We start from the raw sequence: 21,828 nt of genomic DNA, 5'->3' as shown, positions 1-21,828 counted from the left end.
GTGATGCACTGAAATATGTTCTGTACTCAAATAAACACTGTGTTAATGATGTAGCTGGAGTGGGTTGGGGTGTGTGTGTGTGTGTTTGTGTGTGTGGGTGTGGGTGGGTGGTTTTCTGTGGGTGGTGTAGGTGAGGGTGTAGGTAAAAGAGCACCTTTATGGGAACAGATGAAAGTCTCTGAATGTTTTTTTCTTCCAGTCGAAATGCCCCTTTTGCTAATGAGCAGATTTGTACATGAGAGATTACATCTGGTTGCTTGTGTGTGTGTGTGTGTGTGTGTGTGTGTAAGAGAGAAGATGAATGACAAACAGGGTGTTCTCTCACCTCGACTGAATGTGTGCTGCTTCTTAAACAGCCTGATAAAAACCCAGTGTCTGTGTAACACTGAACAAACACACATCATTCTTCATTTAACACTATGGATGGATGGCTAAACAGATGAATGGATGGATGGATGGATGGATGGATGGATGGGTAAACAGATGGATGAATGGATGGATAGATGGATGAATGTTTAAACAGATGGATGGATAGTTTGGGTAAACAGATGGATGGATGGATGAATGTATAAATGGATGTGTGGATGGATGGATGGATAGGTAAACAGATGGCTGGGTGGATGGATGTGTAAATGGTTGAATGGGTGACTAAACAGATGGATGGATTGGTATGTAAAAGGATGGATGGATGGACAGATAAACAGATGGATGGATAAATGGATGGATGGATGGATGGGTGGATGGATGGATGAATGGATGTATAAACAGATAGATGGATGAGTAAACAGATGGATGGATGGATACATGGAGGGAGGGATGGATAGATGGAGGGAGGGAGGGATGGATAAACAGATAAAGAAGTATAAAATGGTGAATTCTTGAGAAATGAATAACAGCTGAGTAAAATGTAGCATTAGTTATTGATTAATGCTTCAATTAAAACAGCTCTAGAGAGCAGCTGTGAGTCTCAGTCTCTGTACTTATTGTGTGTGTGTGTGTGTGTGTGTGTGTGTGTGTGTGTGTGTAGCCTAAAGGCTTCAGGAGGTATTCCAGCTCCCCGCTGCTGATCCAGGAGCAGTTTGGCTGCATTAAAGAGGTCATGCCTATCGGTGAGTGAGACTTTTTCATTTCAGACACAATGATTCATGTGAAGGCTAAACCCAGTGTTTATACAGTAATAAGTAAGAAATAAAACACTAGGTGTTGTGCTCTTACATGAAAATAATCAACAACAGCATGGTGTGGTGAAGTGAAGTTAATGGTAATACTCCAAAGTTGATTATTTTCCTATAATTGCACATCCTGAAGTGTTTTTTTCCTTTTATACCACAGCAATTTGCCAACAATTACAATCTTTAGTTATTAAAGAATGACACTTCATACTTTCTATCCATTTATAGTTGCATTTAATGTTGTGAAAGTTAGCTTCTGTTACAGCTTTTCCTCTAACTGCTACAAAGGGCTCACACTGGAGACTCCTTCCAGAAATGTCAAATGTTTGTCTCCTTACAGAAAACTGCACAATATTAATGAAAAAAAAATCACTTATGTGGGGAGTTCACTGTACAAATCCCTGTGAATGAGCTGTTACTATAGAAACCATAACGTATTAGAACGAGAGCATTAATATAAACCTGCACTACTGTCAGAGCTGCTGTTCTAGACAATGAATCAACACCTTCTGACCAATCAGATTGAAGAATTCAGCAGTGCTGTGGTATAAATGTGTATGAATCAGATTAGTTGGAACAGATAAAACTAAAGATGAAAGATAATGATAGGGCAGTTTTTTTGTTGTGAGGGTTTTGATTGACAGCTGTCTCGTCCTGTCCCAGCGTGCGGCAGTAAAGTGGACCCGGTGTACGAGGCGCTACGGTTCGGGACGTCCCTCGCTCAGAAGACCAAGAGGGCCAGCGGCTCCGACTCGCCTCCTAGAAACTCAGTAAGACTGACTTGTGACTTTTTTCGCATAAAATTCAGTGCTTAAGTGCGGGATGAACAGGATAAAAGCTGTATTAAGATACAAGACACACGCTATTATATACTACTACTATACATTAAATAAATAAATAATATTATTATGGATGTGATATACTCTGTTATTGTATTTTACTGATACTGAAACCTTGAGTATCAGTCAGTACTGATACTTTTTCTGGTTTTCTTATACACATAGTTAAATACTACGAAACACTAGTAGTTCAAAACTACTAAACTGCTACTTGCACAATATCTAGGTGCCTTGTTTACAAGTTTGTTTACACTTACTATTTATTTTTTGTATTGAGACACACTCTCTCCCCTTAGTTTTTTCTTTTTTTCCCCCCTTTGAACAGTTCTGTCTTAGTGTATTTGTGGTTATCTGTTATTGTTCGTCTTTTTACCGCTGTGATGCTGCAGTTTCCCTCCGGATCAGTAAAGTATCTATCTATCTTTCTATCTATGTAAATATAGATAGATTTTTATTTAGCGCTTCAATTCAAAACTCTTTCACACAAAAAAATCATTACATTGTAAGTATAATAAATATAATAAAGTATAAAGCATAAATATCATAAAATCAATCCTAACAAAAGAAAAACTAGTCAAGTCTCCTAAACATTTTCGCTACGTTTTCTCTGATATCTGATCCACCTAAGATTTATCTGCTATGTGCGACGGGATTGTTAAACCATGGTTTATGCTCCTGTAGAAGCCATAAGTTCTGACTTTTTATTTATTTAAAGCTGATTTCTTCATTTTTACTGTTTATGTTCCTTTAGTCCAAAAGCCATTTAATCATTTAATTTCATTGATATTTGCCCAGATTTTTAAAGTTATTTTTTAAAACAGTGTTTATCATGTTTATAAAACAAAATTATCACTGAACATCATTTTCAGATTACATTTAGCAGTTTGTGTGTGTGTGTGTGTGTGTGTGTGTGTGTGTATGTGTGTGTGTGTGGGCAGCAGGGGAGGCTCCTGATGAATCACAGTAAATATTAAATCCTTAATTTAACTCCAGGTGTTTGAGCTTAGTTAATGATGCTGATAAACCGTTTATAATGCAGCATGGTCGGATTTATCCCGCGTCCTGCTTACGCTCCAAATCATTAGATGGAGAAATGGATGACGTTCAGACACACCAACAAAAATTACATCTAAACATCGTTAAAGCGTAAGTGAGAACAAGAGCTGACTTGTTCTGCAGACGATCCACCACATTGAATCTAACTATAAATAGGAAAATCTACATGTTTGTAGAGCGGTGCTTTTAGATCTTTCTGCTTTCTGGCAGCTCGGCTCGTTCCATGCGCTCTCGTTCGTCTCTCTCCTGCTCTGCAGCACACACTGTACAAAAAGAACTAGGTTATTTACACAGAGGTGTGCTCTCATTCCTGGAATTACACACACTTTCTTCTGGACTCCGCCCTCCGTTCACAAACAGCGCTCGACCACGCCTCCGCCACCACAGTGTTGTCCTTTAATAAATAAAAATTGTAATAATTGGCAGATTGCAGCAGTATAAGAGGAATAAAACACTTCAGGATGTCCTGTTATAGAAAACTAATCAGCTTTAGGGCGGTAACGGTAACTCTCCTTCATCACACCACACTGTTGTTGATTATTTTCCTATAACAGCACAACACCAAGTGTTTTACTCCTTAATTGTACAGTCATGTTTTGGGTAAATTCAGGTAACAAATCATAAAACTGTCTTTGAGGATTAGAAATTAACTTTGCCTGACTTTATTTCTGTTAGCCTCACAAGTCTTTACAACTTTTCAGCTGCGTTAGATGTTGAAGAGAAACACCACACAGACTTTCAGCACACACACACACACACACACACTCACAATACACACTCTCACCGCTGCAGACACACAGACTCGCCAGGAGTTCAGTGATGCTCAGATAAGGCCACGAGAAAGCAATTATTACCCATAAAGGAAAAGCTAATGTAAAGTGAGTGAAGGACTGGCCTGAACACACACATACACACACACACTCTTTCTCTCTAAAGGATAAAGGAGAAGAGAAGTCCATTAACCTGAAAAGCACTCTCTTAGCAGCAAAGCGAGAACATTAAAATTAAAACAAAATGTCCGCGCTCTTCTGCAGCAGATACGGATCTTTATGCGTTTGGTTTATAGGCCATTCGTAACCAAACCATTAGCACTTCTCCCGGCTTAGTGCTGCCGATACGCCTCATTTACGAACACTGTGCGATCATTTAACAGCTGGTTGGGTCATACAGGGTGAGGGTGTGTGTGTGTTAGTCATTTATTTAAACAACTTGGCAATTAAGAGCTTTTTTATTTACAATTACTGCATTGAAAGGGACGTTAAAATAAAAACGAGAGAGACTGAAGGGAAAAAAGAGGGAAAAAAAAACATGCATTACCATGGACAGAATAGCGTGATTGGCATGGATTGCAAAAAAAAAAAAATTATAGCAAATAAAAACATCTTGAATAGAGAAATATGATCTAATATAGCTTATCAATTATAAAAAGTACTGAGCCTATTTCAGACATTTATTTCTAGAAAGATGCAAAATTATTTACCAAATTAATAAAAAACCTAGAAACAATATTTTAGTTGTTTTTAAATAATATCTAGTAATAAGGAATATAGTAATAAGGAATTAAAGTTGTGAAAAAAGAAGAAGTATATAAATGTGAATTGTATTATTTGTGAGTCTTTGATTGATGTGAGCATGCATGTTTTTGTATTTGTGTGTGTGTGTGTGTGTTTTTTCTTCTTGTGCCCAGACCAGTGATCTTGCTCAAGTTCCAGAGGAAGCAGCTCACTGCAGTCATGCACAGCTCACCAGGAAACACAGCGACAACGGTCAGCACACAAACACCACGAGACAACACCTCACAAAAAAATCATGCCAGTAAACACTTCTAAGAACTTCAGAAAGCACTTTAAGTCTCAAAAAAAGATCTAGAAACACCTCGATTAATATTAACTACTAGATAAACCTTACAAATACATTTACTTAAACTGTAAAACACCTCAGTACATTCCCTAAATACCTCAGACAACACCTCATAAAATATCTAAAAAAAGCACAAAACATTAAACACTTTTAATATAAATATTACACAACCTTCTATTTCAGACAAAATATACAAACACCTCAATTAATATTAACCACTATAAAAAACTTTACAAACATTACAACACAAACTGTAAAACACCTCAAAACACCTAGTAAACACATCTCAAAACACCTTAAAAATCTATAAACACCCAAACAACACAAAATAAATACCACAGTAAACACCTAGAAACAGCTACATAAACACTTCAAACACATAAAAACAACTAAATAGACAACAAACATTTCAGACAAAATTCTTACAAACACCTAAAAAAACGTCCAAACATCACAGTAAACACCTGGGAACAGCTTAGACAAATATATACACCTCAGACAACACCTTAAATGCTTGAACACCTATAATATCACATTTATGCAAAAAAGCTTTGTAGACCACTAAAAATATGTACACACAAACACCTGTGAACAAATAAAAGAAACTGGAATACTGGAAAACCTTCCAATAAAAAAACACTTCAGTAAACACCTGTAAATCCCACAGCCAACATCTTCAAATGCCTCGTATAAGAAAACACCTAACCTCTAAATCACATAAAACATCCTGGTATAAAACACCTAAACATCTTAAACAATACCTAAAACACCTAAACATACCCAAACAACACCACAGTAAACACCCTGAAACAGCTTCATAAACACCTAAATCATCAAACACAAAAAAACAACTTAGACAAGTTAAAAAAAAGCTAGATAAAATATTTCAGACAACACCTACAAACACCTGCCGTAACAAACACAAGAAGAAGAAACACTTCAGTAAACACCTGGAAATATCTTAAAATACCTTAAAAGAAAACACCTAAAATCTTGCACACATTAACAACAAACAAAAAAACACCCAAAATAAACAAATGTCTCGATGCCTCAGAAAACCAGAATAAACCTCCTTATGACACCACAATAAATACCTAGAAACATCCAATAATCCAAACACTCCACTAAAGAAAACACTTAAATCTGTCCATAATATAATAACAACTGAATGTACATGTTATACTGTACATCTCAAGCAGCACTTGAAACACCTCAATAATCTATAAACACCTCGACAAGCACATTAAACACCACAATAAACACCTTAATACAGCGTGAGTTTCCTCTGGGTTCTCTGGTTTCCTCCCATCACCCACCTCTGGACTGCTGACTCTAAACTGCCTTTAGCTAGTTACAGTTTTAATCTTTAAAATTTCAAAATGTTAAAATGTTTATGGATTTTTTAAATCACTGTCGATCCACTCTGCTCATTTCAGTCTTCACGTCTCTGGAGAACGGAACGGAAACCTTCCACACAGAAGAGAAGAAACCGGAGCACTCACAGGTGAGCCATGCAATATTTTTGCCAGCGGGTGAAAATGAGCCGAACGTGTGTGAGTGTGTGAATGTGTGTGTGTGTGTGTGTGTGTGCGGCTGTGAAACACTGTCGGGTGTCACTTTTAACACCAGCCTCAGTGTTTCTCTGAGAAAACTACCAGAAATAGGTTTAACAAGTAACAGGATCTTCTCAAACAAGACAAACTTACTTAAAGAACACGGTTTAAGGAAGTGCATGATAATGATACGCACGTTTAGCCGTGGGTCCGGCAGGCTCGAGCTAAAAGTGTGTGTGGGTTGATATACATAGGACCACCAGCTAAACACTGCAAAAAAAAAAAATTATTAGGTCTTAAAGCCTGGTTTCAATATTTGAAAATTATTTGTGAGGCTAAAGATCTGGCCTAAAACACTTGGGGGCTTGTGGTTATAAGAAAATAATCAACGCCCGTTGATGTGATGTGACACGGAGTGGAGTTACTAATTCCTGATTATTTTCCTGTAACAGCACATCCTGAAGTTTGCCAATGAGTACAGTTTTTTATGTATTAAAGAACAACATGCCATACATTTTATCCATTTATAGTTACATTTAATGTTGTAGAACATCCACAAGTTATATCCTGAGTAATGCCCTCCTTGCCTGGTTTTGGTGGATGGCAAAAAATAGGTCTGATTTGCCCTGCTGTCTGAACCTAGCTTTATAAATTAAAGCTAAAAAAGTTAGAGGGGGGATTTTTTTATTTTATTGCTATATACAGTGGCTTGCATAAGTATTCACCCCTTGAACTTTCCCACATTTTGTACTATTACAACCAGGAACTGAAATAGACTTGACTGACTTTATATGTCATATACTGAAGTGGGCTAAAAGCAATGAAGCATGGTGGTGGTAGTATAATGTTAAGCATTACTCTTAGTTTCTTAGTTGCTTCGACTAAACCAGTTTTTACCCAGTTAAGATGTGGGGGGGTAAATAGTTATACAATCACAACATTTTTATTAGTAAATAATTTGTGCAAACTATGTTGATTTTCCCCCCACTATAATATGATGGGATATTTTGTGTATATTAATGATATATAATGTTGTTCAAGTAACACTACAAAATGTAGAAAAGCACAAGGGGTGTGAATACTTATGCACGCCACTGTAGCTTTGCTTAAATAATGTTGTTGAGCTGTTTTTGTTGTGTCACAACTTAGTACTGGAATAGACAATGTAAAATGTACCACTTGTCCTACACAGTCTTTTGAGAGATCTAGTCCTTTAGGTTACTTGACATAAAACTCAGAAATGATGTTGCAGTAAAAGGACGGACGGAGAGCACGCCGGCAGGATAAAGCGAGCGGCTCTGTCTCAAACCGCACTCCACTGAGGGAACACACAGGCATAAATAAGCAGCCGTCTGAAATCAGCACAGCTTTTTACGAGGTCACAAATAAGAGCCGATCCCTCAGGATGCCTGACTATACACGGCCTTCTTCGTCTCTCTCGCTCTCTCTCTCCCTCTCTCTCTCTCTCTCTCTCTCTCTCTCTCTCACTGATCCCGCTCTTCACTGTTTTATGAGGACGCACAAATTCATAGCACGTGTGGCCGTGTTTATAAAGCTGACATCCGAGGTTCAGTAAAAAAAAAAAAAAAAAAAAAAAAAAAAAAACTCTGGCACGGGTTTGGGTTATTTACAGCCGTGGAAAATTTCCATGGGAAATGACAAAGTGTTTCCATGACGGAGCACTAATGTTTAGTGATTTCATCCATTATGGATTAACAGATAAATAAACAGGACATCGTTTGATGCAGCGTTTCTCAGTCACGGTCCTAGCTTTCCAACAGTGCGCTGCATATTTTAGTGCTTTTCTGCTCTAATGCACCAATTTCAGCTCCCTGAAACACTCGGTAATGACCTGACACGATGTTAGAGCGGGAGCAACACTGACGATTTCCCAAACGCTAGATTCGATCAGGCATCAATTCTATAAGTCCAAAAAAAAGTGTGTTTATTGACTGAAATAAATCAATATCATGTGTAGGTCATTAAACTCATTTCATATTTCATATTACACACCAGTGTGAGGACGTCATCATTATTTCCACCTGACTCATTCGATGAAGTGTGAGACAGCTTTGGGGTCATGCTGTTATAGGAAAATAATTAACAACAGGGTGGTGTGATGAAGCTAGGTTACTGTTATCACACCACTATTATTATGTATTATATATTATATATACGATATTAATATAGGATGATTGTCCTGAAGTGTTTTACTTCTATTGTAGCACAGCAGTTTTCCAACAATTACAAGTTTTTTAAGATTTACAGTTTATTTAAGAACTTCACGTCCTACTTTTTATCCGTTTATAGTTACCCCGTGTAAGTGGTGTCTTTGGATATGGTAACGTATTAGACGATAATGATAACATTTCTCTGTTATTTTAAATGTACTGTAATTTATATGTACAAAGATCAAGCACTGTGTCGCGATGTCCTGACGACGTGATGATGAAACACTTATCAGCGTTGCACTTCAGGTTTACTCTCTTGCGTCAGCCTAAAATAAATAAATATAAGAAAAAGGCAGCACATTGTTTCATCTATTGTAGCAAGAGGAGACTCACAGAGCATCTGACACGCACAGCTGTTCTGCTGGAGCATCAACACAGTCCAGCGCCCACACACACACACACTCACACACACATATACATAAAATCTGTGTTCAGTTTTATTACCCACTGTGTGTGTGTGTGTGTTTGAGTGTGTATCTGTGTGTTTGATTTGCTGTACACGACAAAATGTACATGTGCTCGCATTCACCCACACACACCCACATCCCACCCTCACTATAAACACACACACACACTTTAATGCTTTTAATTGGATAAACACACACCAGCAGAACCCAGATTCTCATAAGGGAGTCTCAGTGATGCAGAGAAAACACAGGCGATTATTTCACATGTAACAGTTCAATATAAAAGAAATGAAAAAATATTTAATATAATGACAAAAACACAGAAAAGATAATGAGCTTCTGTAATTAAGCAGCTTCTCATCCACACAGCAGGATAAACTGTTGGGGATAAAAAGCAGGACTTTTGTGAATGTGTACTTTTTTTTTACACACTGGTTTAAAAAAATCACAAGTTTCTATTAATGCGCTTCTTGTAATGCGTTATTGTTTCTATAGTAACAACGAATTTACAGGGACTTATATGGCAAACCCCTGGACTTGTTTTCACACCAGTGACTATAAATGAAAACCTTCTCTGAAAACCTCATTGTGTCGCACTGTTCAAACGTTTGTTTTCCCGCTGATGGAAGCGTGTATATGCAGAAATGCGGAGATTTCAACCTGAATGATCCTGAAGCTTGTAGCCAGAAAAGTGTACAAAAGACATAAATTAGAATTGAATCAATTTTTTATTTCTAGAGAAATCCAGACACTCGTTAAGCGCTGGAACACATGCACTGAACGTGATACAGTTTGTGAAACCTGTTTGCAATAAACAATGCAAAACAGAAAAAAAATAGAAAGAAATAGTCCTGCGACGAATGAACTGAAACCTGTACATGTCATTATTAGCTCTCTGAGAAATCCTCAGCTGATCAGCCGGAAATCAAATGGAAGCAAATGATCAATTTCTCTTCAGCTTCATTTTAGCTGTATAGCTAATCTTCTGCACTAGTGACCAGAAAATTGTCAGTATTAATCCCCGGAAAGTACATTTTAACAGCTGACTTTATATCCAGGCTTCTGTCTGCAGTTTTGATTATATCCATTCACTATATGACCAGCTAATTCTTTTTCCCTTAGCCTGTGGAGGACACACACACACACACACATACACTCATGCTGAGCAGTGTGTTTGATATCAGGGCTGCAGAGTGAGATTTATAACTCCGTCAGACAGTGTGGCCATTAAAATGTCCAGACTGTGTGTGGACAGAATGAAAGATTGTGTGTGTGTGTGTGTGTGTGTTGTGATAATCCAAATTATCAGTAGAAGCATGGTGTGCTGCGGCCAGATGTGAAGCGTAATTACTGGTAACACCACAGAATTGTTATGTTTTATTCCTCTTACACCACAGCAATCTGCCAATGATTACATTTTTATTTATTAAAAAATGACACATCGTAATTTTTATCCATTTAGAGTTACTTTTAATGTTGTGGAACGTCCACAAAACAAGCTAGTTCCTCTTATCACTTAGGTTATGTTTATTATTAGGCTTAGATTATGTGAAGTGTCTGCCGTACACGATCCTGTGAATGAGCTGTTACTATAGAAACGATAACGTATTAGAACGAGTGCATTAATATAAATCTGTGATTTGCAGCTGCATTACTGTCAGAGCTGCTGGTATAGAAAATTAATCAACACCTTCTGACCAATCAGATTTAAAATCGCTGTGGTATAAATTACATTCACCTTATAAACGGAAGATTTTAGTGCTAGGATTTTAAACAGTTTTTTGACGCTCACGTACTTGGAATTTGTTTATGATCCGTGATTTGTATGATTTGTTTATGAGCTCTCTATGTCTCTCGTGAATAAATAACACACATAAAATCTATGTTTAAATGTTGTTTACATGTTTTACTATGCATGCGAGGGGACACAATTTATTTGCGATCTTAGTCAAATCAATGGCACAATGTTGGTTATGAACCCACAGCATTATAATTAAGCAATTAATGTAATTAAGATGGTTTTCCTGACAGTTTTGTTTCACTTGCCCTGACTGTAAGATTTGACATTGTTTGTGACAGCACTAGCTCAAGATTGGCATCTACAGTATGTTTCCCAGTTGCCTAGAAACAGTGTTCTCAAAAAATGCAAAAGTCAAAAGGACGAATTTGCAAGCTACTGTAAGCTATCATATTATAAATATATACAGTGGATATAAAAAGTCTATATATATATATGTACTTTATATATCCATTTATATATATAAATGGATATATAAAGTATACACACCCCTGTTAAAATAGCAAGTTTTTGTGATGAAAAAAATGAAACCAAGATAAATCATGTCAGAACTTTTTGTGAAATTACAATGTATAAAAATTAAGTGAAAAACAATCAGAAACATTTTAGGGAAAAATAGGAAAAATAAAAAAGTTACAATAACCTGGTTGCATAAGTGTGTACACCCTTTTATAATTGGGGATGTGGCTGTGTTCAGAATGAACCAATCACATTCAATCTCATGTACAAAAGTAATTATCATACAGCAGTCATCAGTGAAATTATTCTGATTAACTCCAAATAAAGACCAGCTGTTTCTGTAGGATTTTCTTCACATCTTGGTTTCATTTGACTGCTGAAGCCATGGTCTCCATAGAGCTTACAAAGACTGTATAGGGTCTCACTGTCGAAAGATATCGATCAGGAGAGGGATATAAAAGAATTTCCAAAACATTAGATGTACCATGGAAAACCGTGAAGGCCATCAACAACAAGTGGAGAAGATGGAGCACCACATTGACATCAGCAAGAACAGTACGTCCTTCCACATTTTACAAAAGGACAAGACAAAAACTTACCAGGGAGGCTGCCAAGAGACCTACAGCAACATGAAAGGAGCTGCAGGAATATCTGACCAGTACTGATTACTCCTGCATATGACAACAATCTCTCATATTCTTCCCATATCTAGGCTATGGTCTTCTATAGATGGAAGCCCTTTCTCACAAAAAACATCCCAGCCCAACTAAATCACCTCAAACCATGTGGCAAAATGTGTTATGGTCCGATGAGACCAATTCCAAAAGGTATAATAATTCCATAATTCCAAAAGGTATGTTAGGCGCAAAAAAAGCACTTCAACAAAAGAACATCATACCCACGGTGAAGCATGGTGGTGGCAGCATCATGCTTTAGGGCTGCTTTTCTTCAGCCAGAACTGAGGCTTTTATCAAGGTGGAGGGAATCATGAATAGCTACAAATACCTGCCAATTTTAGCACAAAAACCTTCAGGTGTCTGCTAGTAAGCTGAAGATGAAGAGGAATTTCACCTTTCAGCATGACAGTGACCCAAAGTATACATCCAGATCAACAAAGAAATGGTTTAACCAAAAGAAGATCTGTGTTTTTGAATGACCTAGCCAGAGCCCAGGCCTGAATCCAACTAAAAATCTGTGGGGTGACCTGAAGCAGGCTGTGCACAGGACATGCCCTTACAATTTGATGGATCTAGAATATTTTTGCAGTAAAGAGTGGGAAAATATTGCCAAGTCAAGATGTGCCACGCTGAAAGACTCTTAGCCAAAAAGACTGAGTGGTGTAATATAATCAAAAGGTGCTTCGACAAAGTATTAGTTTAGGGGTGTGCACACTTATGCAACTAGGCTATTACAAGTTTTTTTATTTTTCTCTTTTTCTCTAACAAAGTTTCTGATTGTTTTTCACTTTATTTGTATACTTTTCAACTTCACATTAAATGTCAGAAAAGATCTGACATGATATATCTTAATTTCATTCTTTTACTTCACAAAAACCTGCCATTTTAACAGGGGTGTGTAGACTTTTTATATCCACTGTATTACATTAGCAAAGAATAAAATTTGAGGCAACCACCCATAAAACACCTCACACTCGAATAATAGCTCCTAACACATACTCCTCTCTGGAGCGTTCTCCTAACGAGCGCCCACGTCATTCCTCCGGCTGCTTAAAGCCGTAAAGGCAGCAGACTGACTCCGCAGGCGTGAATCTCAGAGCCACCGCGTTCCCTTCACTTCCTCTTCGTCCACTCGCTTCCTGAATCACACCACAAACAGGGACGCAGGACGAGGCCTCCTACACACAGCCGTCTCCGGATCTCTCCGAGAATAAAGTCATCACTCTATAGAGTGAGAGAGAGAGAGAGAGAGAGAGAGGAGTGATGAGAGTCAATCTTTCTCGTGTTTATTCTACCAGTTGAGAGCCGAATGTAAGGAAACATATGTGAATATGACACACTGACAATTTCTGTCTTTGCACCTAAACAAATCAAACACTCAGATCCTGCCAAACATTCTGTTCTTGTGAAGTAATGAGAGGAGAGACTATTCATTTTTGAATACATTGTGTGTGTGTGTGTGTAAGAGAGAGAGAGAGCAAGAGAGAGAGAGAGAAAGAGAGAGAGAGGGGCATATTTTCAATTTATTGTATCACACAGAGGGTAACTTTATGTGTATCTGTATGTGAAAATACAGGCTGTGGCAAAGTTGACTGACTAGATAGAAAAGTTAGAAAAAATAGATAGAAAGTTAAGTGTGTGTGTTTGTGTGTTACAGTGGCAGGTTGTATATATGAGGGTGTGTGTGTGTGTGTGTGTGACAGTGGCAGGTTGTATAGATGAGGATGTGTGTGTGTCTGTGTGTGTGTGTATTACAGTGGCAGGTTGTATAGATGAGGTTTTGTGTGTGTGTGTATTACAGTGACAGGTTGTATAGATGAGGGTTTGTGTGTGTGTTTGCGTGTATGTATTACAGTGACAGTTTGTATAGATGAGGGTGTGTGTGTGTGTGTGTGTGTTACAGTGACAGGATGTATAGATGAGGGTGTGTGTCTGTGTCTGTGTGTGTCTGTGTGTGCGTGTGTGTATTACAGTGACAGGTTGCATAGATGAGGGTGTGTGTATGTGTGTGTGCGTGTGTGTATTACAGTGACAGGTTGTATAGATGAAGGCATGTGTGTGTTACAGTGACATTATATAGATGAAGGCATGTGTGTGTTACAGTGACAGGTTGTATAGTTGAGGGTGTGTGTGTGTGTTACAGTGACAGGTTGTATAGTTGAGGGTGTGTGTGTATGTGTGTGTTACAGTGACAGGTTGTATAGATGAGGGTGTGTGTGTGTGTTACAGTGACAGGTTGTATAGTTGAGGGTGTGTGTGTATGTGTGTGTTACAGTGACAGGTTGTATAGATGAGGGTGTGTGTGTATGTGTGTGTTACAGTGACAGGTTGTATAGATGAGGGTGTGTGTGTGTGTGTTACAGTGACAGGTTGTATTGATGAGGGTGTGTGTGTGTGTTACAGTGACAGGTTGTATAGATGAGGATGTGTGTGTGTGTGTATTACAGTGGCAGGTTGTATAGATGAGGTTTTGTGTGTGTGTGTGTATTACAGTGACAGGTTGTATAGATGAGGGTTTGTGTGTGTGTGTATTACAGTGGCAGGTTGTATAGATGAGGTTTTGTGTGTGTGTGTGTATTACAGTGACAGGTTGTATAGATGAGGGTTTGTGTGTGTGTGTATTACAGTGGCAGGTTGTATAGATGAGGTTTTGTGTGTGTGTGTGTATTACAGTGACAGGTTGTATAGATGAGGGTTTGTGTGTGTTTGCGTGTATGTATTACAGTGACAGTTTGTATAGATGAGGGTGTGTGTGTGTGTGTGTGTGTGTTACAGTGACAGGATGTATAGATGAGGGTGTGTGTGTGTGTGTGTGTGTGTGTTTTACAGAATGATGAAGATGAAGAGCTGCAGAAGGACATCCTGCCGCTCAACACCTACGTGGCTTTGTACAGATTCATGCCACAAGAAAGTCAGGACCTGGAGATGAGGTGAGTGTGACACACAAATACAGGTATTACAGTAGTTATGAGGACCGAGTCCTTATGACTTCTACCGCAGTGCCACTGAATTCGTCTGGTTGGTCTTTATTTTTTACTGTTGGCCTATTTTACTGTTTTCTTTTCGACTACCTTTTGTTTATTTTTTAGAAAGCTGCTATCTAAATATAGTTAGTGTTTAAAGTTACCTATTTTTATTATTATTATTATTATTATGAATAGTGTATTTACCCAGAGTAAATGGGTAAATACACTATAATAGAGTAAATGTGTTCCTGATCCTTTATCGTGAGCTTATCTCCTCCACACGGATGCGATGCCTCACACGCTCACACAGCGATGCACCTCGCTGCTGTCTTTAAAAATCCCTCGTGATGATAATTAGCGCAGGATTACTTGCAGAATACACCACACACACTTACCACTGTGGATAATCTTAATCAGGCTAATAATTATTAACAGATGAGATGGAGAAGTCACAGGATGCGTTAGCGTTAGCGGAAGCAACGTTAGCGGCATTGTTCTAATTATTCACAAGGCTTTTGATGGAAGTGAGAAGTTGGTGAAATAGTTATAAGCTGTGTAGTAATGGAAGTCTGTCTCATCCAAAATCTTTAGCGTAAATACACAACTCAAAGCCCGTCCAGTCGTTCAGTGATGTCACCGCATCGATGTGGTTTAGGACACAGTGGGACGTCCTGTCATCCATACACATGAGCTAAACTCTACCATGTAGCTGAACACTGGAATGTTGAGCTGGCGGCCATTTTGGATAACCAGAATCTTTTTTGTCCCTTATGCTGCGTGACTAAAGTTCGTAACTCAGAGTGAAATAAGCATTTTAATTCTAAGATCATCTAAAAAAATTGATTTTTGGTTTTATTAAGTGTGCAAATTTACGTATATTTAATTAGTTGATGCTACATTTGCACAAAACCTTAAAATATCAACAAACAGGAAAGATTGATCGTGATATGACCTTGTTCACCTGTAGTGTCTCATCATGTAGGCGTTGATTATTTGGTGTATTTATTTATTTTGTTTTAAACAGTAATAGTTTGTTAATGTTGTCAAATTGATGGTGTATTAATGAATTGTTCATGTTAACTAATGTTACTGGATCATAATGTGAAACCTCACTGACATTTTCGTTAAAATATTCCTTAAATTCTGTCGTATCTCAATCTGCTTGTGCTATAAGATGTTATTATTGAGCTTTACCTGCATTTTTATCACGCCCTTCACCTCCACTTCACTCCTCTCTCACGTCAGTCCCACAGTAAAGCGTCGATTTTCATCTCTTCATTTCGCATTCACTGACGAGGCGTGTGCTGTAGATGATTAGAGTGCTCGCTGTGCCTCCGTGAGCGTGTACGGCTAACAAAAGACAGCTCATGATTTCATTAACGGAACATAATCAGTGTGTGTGTGTGAGATTTCTTCCAGAAAAGCCGTAGTGACTTATTTAGAGAAACATCTTCTTTTTGCTTTTTTTATCCAGACCTGGAGATCGGATAATCCTGGCAGACGACTCTAATGAAGATTGGTGGAAGGTAAATGCTAAAGTCTTTTACATGATACGTGATTATGAATGAGATAACGGATTATAATTTTTTATTGTTGTTTTTATTTTTGGATGACACGGTTTTAGGGGATGATCGACGACAGGATAGGTTTTTTCCCAGCATCCTATGCGCACCTGGTGAAGGAGGGCGATCGGGTGTTCAGGTGCCACCGCACGTTCATCGGCTGTAAGGAGCAGGGCCAAATCACCATAAAGGAGGGGCAGGTGAGTCCTCGATCCTAAAGCCTTTCCCCTGTCTGAAAACCTGATGTTCCAGCCTTACCTCTGACTCGTACAAAGCACTGACACTGGAGACTCCTTCCAAAAAAGAGAGGCTTGTGAGGGAACGGCTGTTTATAGCTCCTGTAACACTATTCAGCTGCAAATTGCTGTGGAACAAGAGGAATAAAACACGTAGGACCTGCTGTTATAGGAAAACAATCAACTTCAGGGTGGTGAGAGTAACTCTGTTGTGCGCCAGGTCGCATCACATCACCCTGTTGTTGATTATTTTCCTATAACAGCTTGTTCCAAGTGTTATTCCTTATCTTTTAAGTATAAATATGAATCATGATGTTCTGTGGATGGTTAAATAATACCAGTGACATATTAACTGTTTGATTCATTTGTATGAGTTAAATATTACAGAACCACAATATGTGAAATTTTTTTGAAATACTGTGTTATTTAGACTTACTAGCTCATTATTTCAAGATATTATCTTGTTATTGTGACTTAGTAACTCATTATTTCAAATTATTAACTCATTATTTCAAGAAATGATCTAGATAATTTGACTTACTAACTTGTTATTTTAACTTAATAACTCATTATTTCAAGATTATTTTGACTTAGTAGTTCTATATTTAAACTCAGTAGCTCATTTCAACTTATCTCATTATTTTAAGATATTATCTTATTTTGACTTGATTAAAAAAATATGCCACAATCTATTAGTAAGACTAGTTTATTGAATATTCTCTTATAATTCTTTTTACTTATGCTCTTTTCCAGATAGTCAGCAAGCCAGACGTTACTTTAGTGCCGTTTAGTTGAGACAAATATATCTAATGATTGGTCATTCATTTGAATTACTAATAGTAAGCTGAAATAAAAAGTTACTAAGTCACAATAATGAGATATCTTGAAATAATGAGGTAGTAAGTTAAAATAACAAGTTAATTAAAAATGAGTTGTGAAGTCAAAATGAGGTAATATCTTGAAATGATAAGAAAGTAAGTTAAAATAACAAGTTACGTAATCAAAATAAGTAGATAAATCTTGAAATACCGAGTTTGTAATTTGAAATAACAAGTAATTAAGTCAAAATAATGAGATAATATCTTGAAATAATGAGCTAGTAAGCTGAAATAACACTTTCACAGTTCAGGGCTTCCTTAAAATATAGACCTAAGCAGCTAAAAACAAAAAAGTTTTTTTTTTTCTGTGCTCACAAATATTTTATTATAAAATAATACAGAAAAGTGAAAGGTCTTGTCCTTTATTTTCTTTATTTATTAGATTTAGTCGTGATTCATGCGCGTGTCTTTTAGATCTGCGTGAGCGGCGAGGACGAGAGAAACGGCTTCATCCAAGTGGCCAGTGGAAAGAAACAAGGCTTCGTCCCCTGTGACGTCCTGGAGGACATCTGAACGACAGGAAGAGAGAGATATGAGAAAGACAGAAAGAGAGTGTGAGATTAACAGGAGAGGAGATGCTCTTTCAGGAAACAGGAAGTCGAGCTGGTTAAGTCTGGATCTACAGGTTTAAAAAAACAAGCGAGTTCTGTTTCTTCTCCGTCTCTATGTGTGTGAAAACGAGAGAAGTGGCTGGATGTGGAGACTTCTCAAATTCGTTTTGCTGGAACTAAAAGACTTAAAATGTAGAAGCTTAAGGAAAGGACTTGATTAAGAGCGTCAGATGATCACTAACGCTCGAAGCTTTTTTCACCTGAATCCAGTTTCCCTAAAGAACCCAACACTGGTTCACTCATAGTCCTGGGATCTGAACTTAGAACCTTCTGGTGAGCATAAGAGCTCAAAACAAAGTGCACCCTGGATTCTAAACAAACACACAACCTGATAAATATCAAATACTGTTTATTCTTTGTTTTTATGAACCAAAAATAATCCACTTCTCTTTTTTTTTTTTTACTGCTGTTAAAAATTGGTGTCCTCGTGACATGGGGATAAGAAAAAGTGCTGCGCTCACGACAGAAAGATCTGCCTGACAGGACGCATTGGGCATATCACGAATTAGTCAAGTGAGTTTTTCAAAACGAGGACGTGACAGCGAACAAAGACACTTTTTTCCCTATGAAAGGAAAAACCTCATTCTCAACCACAAAAGGCACGGAGCGTCATTTCATGACAGAAAACCTCAAAAATGTCTGTGGAGGATTTCTAAATGACGCTCGTGAGGAGTCGTGTGCTCTACACTGCCTGTTAGTCAATTTATTTCCTCTTAATATAAACTGTAGATCATAATAATAAAAAATTACTTTCAGGTTAGCAACCTAATCAGCCCTTGGTTTAATATGCTTTATAAAAATCTCACATTTTTATTTTCTGCTCTAAAACCAACATTAACAATGACCACAGTGTTGCTAAAATTATTACTCATAGGACTTTATATATTTAATAGTATTATTGATTCTGACGTTTTAATTAACGCTTCTTTTAAGAGATAAATCTGCAGAACCTTTTCGATTGTTTTATTTTTAATCCACCCAAGGAATATTTCAGCCAAAAAAATGCTAACAGGTCAGTTGTCCTTTTTAGTTTTGGCTGCATTTGATGTGTGAATTGTATGTTTGGCTGAACAGCTATACATTACCAGTCAAAAGTTTTTACACCCCTGCTCATAGAAAGTCTTCATTTTGACTATTTTCTACTACTTTAGAATAAACGAAACACTATGAAATAACACATATGGAATTACTATGCAGTGAGCAAGAAAAGTTCAACAAATCGAAACTATTTTATATTGAATTCTTAACAGTATTCATGTTAAGAATTAAAGTATACACTTTCAACTTTCTTGTTTTTCAGCTTCATGAGGAGGCTTCTCCTAAACGACCCAAATAACCTGAGCTCCTCACTGCTTATATTCTATACTTAATAACTGTAATGTTAAGCATAAACTATTTTTAATTGAAAAATAATTTTAATGCATTAACCTCACTATTTATTTTTGTCTTAGAACCTAATTTCAATCATAACACTTTTTTAAAATGTCTTTAAAGGTGCACTAGTATTTTTTTTATTCTTCCTAGTACAAAATAAGCTGGAAAAAAATGTAGAAAATGATTTTTAAAAATAATTGTTTACACCATGGCATCAGCGTAAGTGTATTATATGGCTGAGAAAACCTGCTTGATGAACTGCAAACCGGTGCATAATGCTCATCTGTGTTTACTCCTGGGCCTCCTGTCAATCATTTATAGACACACCCCCAATGCTGCTTCACTCCGCCCTCGTTGTCAGTCTGTTTGGAAAGGAAAACAAGGAACGCAGAATCCAGTATACACCGAGCATATGCTATGAGAAAGAAAACATGCCATGCTTTCAAAAACTGTAATGATAATAAAAAATGTAGTAAAACCAGAATATACAGTAGATTGGTATTGCTTTTCCAAGATGGAGAAAAATTACTGGCTATGGGGGTAAAGTTTGACGTGGGAATAACGACGATGCTCCTGGACAGTTATGTAAACATAATCTGTATAAAATGTTGAATTGTTTGAATGACAGCTATATACCTGCATCCGTCTCTGCTACCTATATATATATAGTATATATATAGTGTATATATAGCAAGTGCAGATTTAGTTTATTTACCATGAAAACACACAAAACACGAAGACCATGAAATAAAACGAGGAGTAGTGAAACAAGGTAACGACACGTACCTGACATGAACGTGACAACGACAGCAAAAGACAAAAGCGAGACAGTGAGTGTTGTACAAGATGTGATTTAAATACTAATTCTCATCAAACATAGACATGAATCAGCTGCAAACAGTCATGAGTCATGTGATGTGAGTGTTGCAATCATGTGATGTGCAGTGGCTGATGGGAGTCGTAATCCTGCGCCGTATTCGACGCAACCATGACAGTACTGCTAGCTTACTCCTGTGCAGCTATCAGTGCTATCTAGCTAACTACACTGGGAGTCATAATTAGCTTAAAACCTCATGAGAACTCATTACAAGGCAAAACAGTACAGTGAAAGCACTCTTTATCAGTATGAGGTGAATGCCACGTGTTTATAGTGTTATAATTTGGCTTTCAAGCTCTTAAATGGCCGAGTGAGTAACACCGAGTTTGATGCCCGCGCTGGTAAATATAACACTGCACCATGAAGAGTAGTGTAACACGATGAGACAATAAGTGAAATGTAATATTAATGTCGTAAATTACCAACTGTAATAAATGGACATGGGCTGAGGTTGTTGTTGATCGTCTAGCTAGGTTTCGGAAGACATGAACAGCCACCCTGATATCATCTAGCCTATACTTTTGATATTTACAGCTTGTGAATTGTACAGGATTCATAAGCTTTTTTTCCAGGATTAAACAAAAAAATGTTTTAATGTTGTCGAACTCCATCTGCTTAACCACTAGAGGTCCAAACCTGACTAATGCACCTTTAAGGCACCTTTAATATGAGCAAACATTTGACTGGTAGTCTCTCTCTCTGTCTATCTGTGTGTGTGTGTGTGTGTGTGTTTTTGGCTGAATTGTTCCTTTCAGTAACCCGGTGTACCTGGACCTCCTCTGTTCTCCTCTGTTCTGTGATCATAAAGACGTAAACAACTTTCCTGTACATATTTTATGCACAGAATTAAAGTTTATTTATTGATCTCGGAGTGTCTCGTATCCATCACTGTGAGCTCATTTGCATAAACTCAGTTATCCAACTAACAGTCGATCACTTCAGGTAAATAAAAGATATTAGGAACTAAATGATTCATTCTAAGGACAGCAAATTTTACTATATTTTTACTCACAAGGTTCCTTTGGCAACTGGGTTAACTAAATGTATTGTTTAACCTAGATTTTTTTAAACAAAACAGCTTTAAGTAGCAAAAACACAATCTTCATGACTAAGAAGTGTGTTGTTGAAGTGTCATATTGTGAAAAAGGCCTTACTTTGTACCATAGTTTATGATATTATTGTGAGATTGTATTTAAAAAAAACAATTAGCTTAAAAATTGTATGTCAAAGATTGCTATATGATTTCCCTGATTGTCCAGCAATATAACACAC

The 21,828-nt window shown here is 37.3% G+C and overlaps 1 protein-coding gene across 2 annotated transcripts in view; it reads left to right on the top strand.

The window, feature by feature from the left end:
* Positions 1 to 21,420, top strand: part of stac (SH3 and cysteine rich domain) — a 61,618-nt gene extending 40,198 nt beyond the window's left edge. For both annotated transcript variants that reach the window (XM_053237726.1, XM_053237725.1), the window contains 8 exons: positions 1,028 to 1,109; positions 1,836 to 1,942; positions 4,755 to 4,833; positions 6,364 to 6,431; positions 14,882 to 14,982; positions 16,493 to 16,544; positions 16,643 to 16,780; positions 18,109 to 21,420. In XM_053237726.1, coding sequence (XP_053093701.1) covers positions 1,028 to 1,109; positions 1,836 to 1,942; positions 4,755 to 4,833; positions 6,364 to 6,431; positions 14,882 to 14,982; positions 16,493 to 16,544; positions 16,643 to 16,780; positions 18,109 to 18,207 — 726 coding nt within the window. In that variant the 3' untranslated portion in view covers positions 18,208 to 21,420. The remainder of the gene's footprint in view (positions 1 to 1,027; positions 1,110 to 1,835; positions 1,943 to 4,754; positions 4,834 to 6,363; positions 6,432 to 14,881; positions 14,983 to 16,492; positions 16,545 to 16,642; positions 16,781 to 18,108) is intronic.
* The last annotated feature ends 408 nt before the right edge of the window (positions 21,421 to 21,828 follow it).

Source organism: Pangasianodon hypophthalmus, chromosome 10, assembly GCF_027358585.1.
Source record: "Pangasianodon hypophthalmus isolate fPanHyp1 chromosome 10, fPanHyp1.pri, whole genome shotgun sequence".
Taxonomy (NCBI): Eukaryota; Metazoa; Chordata; class Actinopteri; order Siluriformes; family Pangasiidae; genus Pangasianodon; species Pangasianodon hypophthalmus.
Note: the sequence above shows the minus strand (reverse complement) of the source record. Positions and strands in the feature narration are given on the sequence as shown.